At 48.8% G+C, this 11,491-nt stretch overlaps 1 protein-coding gene across 1 annotated transcript; it reads right to left on the bottom strand.

The window, feature by feature from the left end:
• Positions 1 to 313: 313 nt before the first annotated feature.
• LOC143219516 (uncharacterized) lies at positions 314 to 5,542 on the bottom strand. The gene has a single exon (XM_076445457.1). It carries the CDS (start codon positions 5,540 to 5,542, stop codon positions 314 to 316), a length of 5,229 nt encoding a protein of 1,742 aa, XP_076301572.1.
• Positions 5,543 to 11,491: the final 5,949 nt, after the last annotated feature.

The raw sequence follows: 11,491 nt of genomic DNA, 5'->3' as shown, positions 1-11,491 counted from the left end.
ATTCCGCCCGCCTCGACTGGTCGAATTTTCGCGAATGGTATTGAACAAGTGATCATTGATTGAGTGACCGTTACATATTGGACGTGAACGTGATATTAACAAGTGGTTGTGCTAAAGTGCGTTAATGAAGTGAGTAATTAATAACTGTAAACAGAATGACTTTACGATGCGCGACAAATGCGAGCTGCGTAGCACGAGCCTGCGTGACGTCACCGAGTGTACTTCCATTGACTCGCGGCGAGTCTCGCGCCTGCGCTGGTGAATGAACGCGTACTACGCAGTTGCACATACGAGAGAACGTGAATCGACGCGTTCATCGATCGCTCGTTTCGATCGGCAGGACGACGAGTTTGTGGATCGGCCTCATGTACTCTGAGGTTGAAGTGACTACTGTGACGACGCGAACTCTTCCATCTGCTCCGGGATGAGCTTCCTTGACTCGTGCAAGAGGCCATCGCGACGGAGGGGTCTGTTCGTCGATGATGAGGCAGAGGTTTCCCATCGTGACGTCATCCTGCACCTTGCGCCATTTGGAACGAGAGGTAAGCCCCTGCAGATATTCTCGTTTCCACCTCGCCCAGAATTGATCCCTCATCTTTGTTATGAGCTGCCATCGCGTGAGACGATTGGTTACCTCATCGAGCAGCGAGGGTTCTGGAATCGCCTGCAATGCTGTACCTATAAGAAAATGGCCTGGGGTTAATGCAGTCAAATCTGACGGATCATCGGAGAGTGCAGCGAGCGGCCTTGAATTGAGGCAGGCCTCCACTTGCGTCAATAGCGTCGTCATCTCCTCGAAGGTGAGTCGTGCTTCTCCAATAGTCCTCCGCAGGTGGTGTTTGGTGGATTTGACCGCTGCTTCCCACAGCCCGCCAAAGTGAGGTGCTGATGGTGGATTAAAATGCCATTCTGTTCTCAGTTTGCTCATCTCCTCCCGTAAGCTGTGATTCTCCCTGTTCTTGGCGTTGAAGAGACGGCGCAGCTCACTGTCGGCTCCCTTGAAGTTAGTGCCACAATCGCTGTATAGATGCGCACAGATGCCGCGCCGTGACACAAATCTGCGAAACGCTGCTAGGAAGGCCTCGGCGCTGTAGTCAGATGCAACCTCCAAATGCACCGCCTTCGTCACCATACAGACAAACACCACGAGGAAGCCCTTATACGCCTTGTGACCTCTCCCTGATGTTGTGCGCAGCCAGATTGGACCGGCGTAGTCGACTCCGGTGGCGTGGAACGGACGAGATGGAGTAACTCTGTGCTTCGGCAGTTCTCCCATTAGCTGGCCTGCTGGCTCCGCCCGCCATCGCAGGCATGTCAAACATTTGTGGATGGTTCCCTTGACGATGGCACGTCCCCTGGGAATCCAAAACCGCTGCCGGATTGCCCCAAGTGTGGATTGCACTCCTCCGTGCATGGTACTCTTGTGCGTGAAAGTGACCAGCAGCTGCGTGAAGTGTGATCTAGGAGGCAAAATTATCGGGTGAGCTTCATCTGGATTAAGCTGCGCCTTGCCTAATCGACCTCCTACTCTCAGCAGATTGTATTTGTCTAGGAACGGAGCCAGAGCTGCGAGACTGCTTCGTGTTTGGATGCCCTTGTGCTGCCCCAGCGTTGTCATTTCCTCGGGATACGCCATTCTTTGGACTATTCGTATCCAACCTCGTTCCGCCTCGGTGATTTCCGCTGCTGTAAGTACTGGTGGCTGGACGTTCCGCGCTGTGGTGTTGGTGGACGAGCGAGATGGCTTGCCTCGCTTCCTCCTGAACCACCGTAAGCACCAAGCAGTAATTCGAAGCAGCCTGGTGTAGGAAGAGAAGCGGTTCAGGATGGCGTTGTTCTCAACTTCCTTCTCAGCACCAGTGGCGACAGCAACGACGGGCCCCTTCTGTTCCGGCAAATGTTCCTGGTCGACGGGTCCTGGGGCGACGAGCTCGACGTCACGTTGCAGGAACTCCGGTCCCCTCCACCACATGGACCAACTGAGCAACTGTGAAGGCGAAATTCCTCTTGAGGCGCAGTCAGCAGGGTTTTTTATGCCGACGACGTGGTGCCAGTGAGCGTCAGGGACTAGCCTCTGTATGTCGGCCACCCTGTTGGCCACATAGGTCTTCCATCTGGACGGATGACCTTGAATCCAACCCAGTGCCACTGTGGAGTCGGACCAGAGGTGAATGCTCATGCCGGCCATGTTGAGTGTGGTGGCGATGTGCTGCGTCAATCGTGCAAGTAGGTGCGCTGCACATAGTTCTAGACGAGGAAGTGACACTTGTTGCAGCGGTGCCACTTTACTCTTGGCCGCTACGAGTGTTAGTGTCCACTGCAGGTCTGGTGTTTTCGTCCTCAGATACAGAACTGCTCCGTACGCTCGTTCAGAGGCATCGGCAAAACCATGGAACTCCCTCAGTTCTGGACGAGAGTTCTGAAACAGAGGGCGACTCACTTTTACCTGTTCTAGCTGCTTGAGTTCGGCGCAGAAGTTTCGCCATTCGCTGGCCAAGGTGGGTGGAAGTGGGTCATCCCAGTCAAGCCCCAGCAGCCATGTCGTCTGGATACTGATTTTGGACCGCACGGTTACTGGAGTCAACCATCCCAAGGGGTCGAACAGCTGCGCTGCTTTGGAAACCAGGCCCCTCTTGGTTAAAGGTTGAGTATCCGCTTTATGGATGAAGAACCGGAACGTGTCGTCAGCTGGTGACCATTGGAGGCCGAGTGCGGAATGAGTTGTGTCGGTCCATATTTTCGACGGCCCTTGCGTGTCTTGGTGCTGCGAGGGCTGACGTGCTGGGTCCTGGCACGACTGCTGTATGAAGTCAAGCAGCTCTGCAGCATTCGAAGCCCATTTCTGCAATGGGAAGCCACCCGCTTTGCACAATTGCAGAAGTTGACCTGCTGTTTCCTTGAGGGCTGGAATGGAATCGGCCCCTGTCAAAATGTCATCGACGTACGTGTCGTTCTGAAGTGCCCTTGCGCCGATGGGAAACCGGGTGCCTTCGTCCTCTGCCAGCTGCCGCAACGTCCTGACCGCTAAATAGGGAGCACACGACAAGCCGTAAGTGACAGTGTTCAGGCGGTACTCACTCACTTGCCGTGACTCTTCGTCCCTCCATAAGATTCGTTGAAAATCTCGGTCCTCGGGGTGGACCAGGATTTGCCGATACATTTTCGTAACGTCAGCTGTCACGACGTATAGGTGCATGCGCCACCGCAGCAGGACGTCAGCTAGGAGAGGCAGCAGGTTCGGTCCGACGTGAAGGCAATCGTTCAAGGAGTGCTGCGATCCCCCCGACCAGGAGCCATTGAATACTACTCGGAGCTTCGTAGTGGTGCTGCTGGGTTTCAAAACTCCGTGGTGCGGAAGGTAATGTACTGGCTGATCCTTCAACGCTTCGCTCGCTAACGACATGTGTTTGAGCTCTATGTACTCCTTCATGAAGCTGGAGTACAGTGTCTTGAATTGTTCGTCCTTCTTGCAGCGCTGTTCCATCCTCCTGAGTGCATGCCAGGAAGCAGTCCTCGACCCTGACGTGATGGGATCCGAACGTCGGAATGGAAGCCTGACTTGGTATCTGCCGTCAGGTGTCCGCGTGTGCGACTGAGCGTAATGGCGTTCGCACTCCCTTTCTTCAGCAGTCAGTGTCACCCGTGCGTCATGGAGCTCCTCCTGCTCCCAGAATTTCCGCACCAAAGAGCTCAGAGAGTCATCGACCACCACCTGATGCACTTGGGCGTGCATTGATGAGGCGGCATTTCCCGTACTTCCTGTTAGAATCCAGCCAAACATGGTTAGTTGACCGACCGGCTCTGAGGTAGACCCTTTTCTTACACCCTCTTTGATAATGGCTGGATACACGTCAGCCCCCAGCAGTACTTCAATAGGCCTCGATTTTTCAGGAGCGGGATCGGCCATTTTCAACCCCTTGAGATGGCTCCACGTTTTGTGTGGAGCTGTGCAGCCGTGCGTGTAGCCCGTGAGCTTCTGGAGTACGATGGCCGTGACCTTGATTTTGTCGGAGCTGGGGCTCGCAGCAATGTCCAAGTGGACTCGCCCTCGAGCCCTGGCGAGCTGCTGTCCTCCGATGCCGAAGATGTCTACGCAAGATGCAGTGCGAGCCAACTGGAGTCGTTGAGCCAGACCTTCGGTGATCATTGAGATTTCCGAACCTTGATCTATGAGGGCTCGGACCTCTTGGTGTCTGCCATAGCGATCTGCAACTTGAATAATGGCTGTTGCAAGTAACACCTTACCCTTTAGGTCCCGACAATCCAGTGTGTGGTGGGTCGTCGTCTGTCTGGATCCATCTCGAAAGGTGTCGTGGATTGACGAGTGGTGCCGTTCCCCACACGACATGCAACTTCTGGTGGGTGGACAAGCTGCGAATTGGTGCCTTCCGAGACAGTTGAAGCACAAACGAGCTCTTTCCACACGACTTCGACGCTCCGCTGGAGGGAGTGCCTTGTACTCCGGGCACTGCATCAAGAAGTGGTCCTTCTTGCACATCACGCACTCCTGCTTCTGGCTCTGCTGAGCGTGATTGGCTCTGACTGATCGTGTTGCTTCCCTTGTTTTAGGTTGGCCATGACTCGTGGTGTGGCTGCTCCTTTGACCGGACTTCGTGGAGGCTGACCCTGGAGACGCCTCGATCTGCTGACGTCGCTTGATCAGGAAGTCCTTCAACGTTGCGAAGGATGGTGGATCGTTGTTGCCTGTGACTCGTTCCTCCCACTTATCTCTGGTTATGGGATCGAATAAATTCACCACAGAGTACACGAACCAGTCTTCTGTTTTGTCCACTGGCCTGCCCAATCCCTCCAGGGTATTGGCGACAGACGTGATGCTCTTCTGGATGTTGGTGATCTCCTGCACTGAGCTTTCTTTCATCTGTTGTAATGCGGCAAGTCTGTCCAGACAAGAGCGTACTAGAATTCTCTTATTTTCATACTGCTCTTTCAGGATGGTCCATGCTCGCTCGTAATTTTCATTGATGGTGGGTAGGTCTTTCACAAGGTCAGCTGCTTGACCATGGAGACTAGTCTTTAGGTAATGGAGGCAGTCGACCTTGCTGAGCTGCTTGTTCCTTTCAATGATCGAGAGGAACAGATCCTTGAAAGCCGGCCACTCTACATACTCGCCGGAGAATTCGGGAAGGTGCATCCTGGGGAGAGGAGCCGACTCAGAGCTTGCTTCCTCGTTGGATGATGCTACTGGACTCTTCTTGGTCGAAGTTGAGCCTTCTCCGCTGTAATGCCGTGCCAGATCGAGCAGGCGTCCTCGTTGCTCCAAGTACCTTTCTTCGACCCAGTCTGCAAACTCCTTCCTCACGTATTCAGAGGCCTTGATCGCGTCTCCGTGCTTGAAGGCCAAGACGTCGTGATTTCGTTGGAACTGGGACCAATTCTCCTCAAGGTTGTGCATTCTGGACTGCACATCGCCTCCTGTCATCTTGGCTTGCGAGATGGATTTTTTCAGATTCTCGACGACTCGATTTATTTTCCGCCCTAACTCACTTTGCTTGGTGATCAGCTCTTCACAGGTGAATTCCATTTTGATGCGTGAGTGGATCACTGGGTGGACTTTTCACTGAAGAACTATTGGTTCACCACTGATTAGCACTGCGCGATGGTAAATCCGGCTCGAAGGACCAGAAATGTAGGATAGCGACCTGATTTGGTCAACAAGGATGCAATTTACGAATTGTGTGAATGGGTGGACTGTATGACGGAATGAGAGAGGGTGTGAAAGATGGTGTGGAAGTAACGGTAATTTTAAGCGGATGCAACTATGGGAAAGAAAGGTGAGTGATTTGGATTTACCATAAATAGACTGTATTTGCACTTAAAATATACAAGATTGTCGTGAGTTTGTAGCGCGAAAGGAATAATGAACTGTTTATGAAATAAATGAGATCGTTGAGGACTTTGACGTTTTCGAACAGCTGATTGAAGCGTTAGACAGCGAGTGAGTGAGAACGTTATTTCCCTCTCTCTTTTATTGTCTCGACCCTTCTGGAATATTCGCCTAGCGTCATGCTTCCGGTAGAACATTCGCGAGCATTCCAGAAGGATCGAGGTTGGGCCTTGACCAATTGGGGGTCGATATTGTGCCCACGCAATTTCCGCGACGCCGCTGATTGGTTGATCACTTGGCGTGATCGGCGCGACTCGAGGTGAACATGGCGACCGAGCGCGCCATTCTCAAACACATTACGCATTACGCATAACGCATAACGCATAACGCATAACGCATAACGCATAACGCATAACGCATAACGCATAACGCATAACGCATAACGCATAACGCATAACGCATAACGCATAACGCATAACGCATAACGCATAACGCATAACGCATAACACATAGCGCATATCGCATAACGCATAATGCATAACACATAACGCATAACGCATGACGCATAACGCATAGCGCAAAACGCATAACGCATAACGCACAACGCATAACCCATAACGCATTTCGCATAACGCATAACGCATAACGCATAACGCATAACGCATACCGCATAACGCATAACGCATAACGCATAATGCATAACGCAAAACGCATAACGGATAACGCATAACCCATAACGCATAATCCATAACGGATAACGCATAACCCATAACGCATAACTCAAAGCCGATAACGTATAACGCATAACGCATTACGCATTACGCATACCGCATAACGCATAACGCATAACGCATAACGCATAACGCATAACGCATAACGCATAACGCATAACGCATAACGCATAACGCATAACGCATAACGCATAACGCATAACGCATAACGCATAACGCATAACGCATAACGCATAACGCATAACGCATAACGCATAACGCATAACGCATAATGCATAACGCAAAACGCATAACGGATAACGCATTACCCATAACGCATAACCCATAACGCATAATCCATAACGGATAACGCATAACCCATAACGCATAACTCAAAGCCGATAACGTATAACTCATAACGCATTACGCATTACGCATACCGCATAACGCATAACGCATAACGCATAACGCATAACGCATAACGCATAACGCATAACGCATAATGCACAACGCACAACGCACAACGCACAACGCACAACGCATAACGCATAACGCATAACGCATAACGCATAACGCATAACGCATGACGCATAACGCAAAGCCGATAACGCATAACGCATAGCGCAAAACGCATAACGCATAACGCATAACGCACAACGCATAACCCATAACGCATAACGCATTACGCATACCGCATACCGCATAACGCATAACGCATAACGCATAACGCATAACGCATAACGCATAACGCATAACGCATAACGCATAACGCATAACGCATAACGCATAACGCATAACGCATAACGCATAACGCATAACGCATAACGCATAACGCATAACGCATAACGCATAACGCATAACGCAGAACGCAGAACGCACAACGCACAACGCACAACGCACAACGCACAACGCACAACGCACAACGCACAACGCACATCGCACAACGCACAACGCACAACGGACAACGGACAACGCACAACGCACAACGCACAACGCACAACGCACAACGCACAACGCACAACGCACAACGCACAACGCACAACGCACAACGCACAACGCACAACGCACAACGCACAACGCACAACGCACAACGCACAACGCACAACGCACAACGCATAACGCATAAAGCATAACGCATAACGCATAACGCATGACGCATAACGCAAAGCCGATAACGCATAACGCATAGCGCAAAACGCATAACGCATAACGCACAACGCATAACCCATAACGTATTTCGCATAACGCATAACGCATAACGCATTACGCATACCGCATAACGCATAACGCAAAAGTCATAACGCATAACGCATAACGCATAATGCACAACGCACAACGCACAACGCACAACGCACAACGCATAACGCATAACGCATAACGCATAACGCATAACGCATAACGCATGACGCATAACGCATAACGCATAACGCATAACGCATAACGCATAACGCATAACGCATAACGCATAACGCATAACGCATAACGCATAACGCATAACGCATAACGCATAACGCATAACGCATAACGCATAACGCATAACGCATAACGCATAACGCATAACGTATAACGCATAACGCATAACGCATAACGCATAACGCATAACGCATAACGCATAACGCATAACGCATAACGCATAACGCATAACGCATAACGCATAACGCATAATGCATAACGCAAAACGCATAACGGATAACGCATAACCCATAACGCATAACACAAAGCCGATAACGTATAACGCATAACGCATTACGCATTACGCATAACGCATACCGCATAACGCATAACGCATAACGCATAACGCATAACGCATAACGCATAACGCATAACGCATAACGCATAACGCATAACGCATAACGCATAACGCATAACGCATAACGCATAACGCATAACGCATAACGCATAACGCATAACGCATAACGCATAACGCATAACGCATAACGCATAACGCATAACGCATAACGCATAACGCATAACGCATAACGCATAACGCATAACGCATAACGCATAACGCATAACGCATAACGCATAACGCATAACGCATAACGCATAACGCATAACGCATAACGCATAACGCATAACGCATAACGCAAAACGCATGACGCATAACGCAAAGCCGATAACGCATAACGCATAGCGCAAAACGCACAACGCATAACGCATAACGCATAACGCATAACGCACAACGCATAACCCATAACGCATTTCGCATAACGCATAACGCATAATGCATAACGCAAAACGCATAACCCATAACGCATAATCCATAACGGATAACGCATAACTCAAAGCCGATAACGTATAACGCATAACGCATAACGCATTACGCATTACGCATACCGCATAACGCATAACGCATAACTCATAACGCACAACGCACAACGCACAACGCACAACGCACAACGCACAACGCACAACGCACAACGCACAACGCACAACGCACAACGCATAACGCATAACGCATAACGCATAATCCATAACGGATAACGCATAACCCATAACGCATAACGCATAACGCATAACACATAGCGCATATCGCATAACGCATAATGCATAACACATAACGCATAACGCATGACGCATAACGCATAGCGCAAAACGCATAACGCATAACGCACAACGCATAACCCATAACGCATTTCGCATAACGCATAACGCATAACGCATAACGCATACCGCATAACGCATAACGCATAACGCATAATGCATAACGCAAAACGCATAACGGATAACGCATAACCCATAACGCATAATCCATAACGGATAACGCATAACTCAAAGCCGATAACGTATAACGCATAACGCATTACGCATTACGCATACCGCATAACGCATAACGCATAACGCATAACGCATAACGCATAACGCATAACGCATAACGCATAACGCATAACGCATAACGCATAACGCATAACGCATAACGCATAACGCATAACGCATAACGCATAACGCATAACGCATACCGCATAACGCATAACGCATAACGCATAATGCATAACGCAAAACGCATAACGGATAACGCATAACCCATAACGCATAATCCATAACGGATAACGCATAACCCATAACGCATAACTCAAAGCCGATAACGTATAACGCATAACGCATTACGCATTACGCATACCGCATAACGCATAACGCATAACGCATAACGCATAACGCATAACGCATAACGCATAACGCATAACGCATAACGCATAACGCATAACGCATAACGCATAACGCATAACGCATAACGCATAACGCATAACGCATAACGCATAACGCATAACGCATAATGCATAACGCAAAACGCATAACGGATAACGCATTACCCATAACGCATAACCCATAACGCATAATCCATAACGGATAACGCATAACCCATAACGCATAACTCAAAGCCGATAACGTATAACTCATAACGCATTACGCATTACGCATACCGCATAACGCATAACGCATAACGCATAACGCATAACGCATAACGCATAACGCATAACGCATAACGCATAACGCATAACGCATAACGCATAACGCATAACGCATAATGCATAACGCAAAACGCATAACGGATAACGCATTACCCATAACGCATAACCCATAACGCATAATCCATAACGGATAACGCATAACCCATAACGCATAACTCAAAGCCGATAACGTATAACTCATAACGCATTACGCATTACGCATACCGCATAACGCATAACGCATAACGCATAACGCATAACGCATAACGCATAACGCATAACGCATAACGCATAACGCATAACGCATAACGCATAACGCATAACGCATAACGCATAACGCATAACGCATAACGCATAACGCATAACGCATAACGCATAACGCATAACGCATAACGCATAACGCATAACGCATAACGCATAACGCATAACGCATAACGCATAACGCATAACGCATAACGCATAACGCATAACGCATAACGCATAACGCATAACGCATACCGCATAACGCATAACGCATAACGCATAATGCATAACGCAAAACGCATAACGGATAACGCATAACCCATAACGCATAATCCATAACGGATAACGCATAACCCATAACGCATAACTCAAAGCCGATAACGTATAACGCATAACGCATTACGCATTACGCATACCGCATAACGCATAACGCATAACGCATAACGCATAACGCATAACGCATAACGCATAACGCATAACGCATAACGCATAACGCATAACGCATAACGCATAACGCATAACGCATAACGCATAACGCATAACGCATAACGCATAACGCATAACGCATAACGCATAACGCATAATGCATAACGCAAAACGCATAACGGATAACGCATTACCCATAACGCATAACCCATAACGCATAATCCATAACGGATAACGCATAACCCATAACGCATAACTCAAAGCCGATAACGTATAACTCATAACGCATTACGCATTACGCATACCGCATAACGCATAACGCATAACGCATAACGCATAACGCATAACGCATAACGCATAACGCATAACGCATAACGCATAACGCATAACGCATAACGCATAACGCATAACGCATAACGCATAATGCATAACGCAAAACGCATAACGGATAACGCATTACCCATAACGCATAACCCATAACGCATAATCCATAACGGATAACGCATAACCCATAACGCATAACTCAAAGCCGATAACGTATAACTCATAACGCATTACGCATTACGCATACCGCATAACGCATAACGCATAACGCATAACGCATAACGCATAACGCATAACGCATAACGCATAACGCATAACGCATAACGCATAACGCATAACGCATAACGCATAACGCATAACGCATAACGCATAACGCATAACGCATAACGCATAACGCATAACGCATAACGCATAACGCATAACGCATAACGCATAACGCATAACGCATAACGCATAACGCATAACGCATAACGCATAACGCATAACGCATAACG

The sequence above is a fragment of the Lasioglossum baleicum genome, unplaced genomic scaffold, assembly GCF_051020765.1.
Source record: "Lasioglossum baleicum unplaced genomic scaffold, iyLasBale1 scaffold0035, whole genome shotgun sequence".
Classification (NCBI taxonomy): domain Eukaryota; kingdom Metazoa; phylum Arthropoda; class Insecta; order Hymenoptera; family Halictidae; genus Lasioglossum; species Lasioglossum baleicum.
Note: the sequence above shows the minus strand (reverse complement) of the source record. Positions and strands in the feature narration are given on the sequence as shown.

What these genes read in the sequence shown, in the direction of transcription:
- LOC143219516 (XM_076445457.1), bottom strand. Translation starts at nt 5,542, where the DNA reads ATGGAATTCACCTGTGAAGAGCTGATCACCAAGCAAAGTGAGTTAGGG.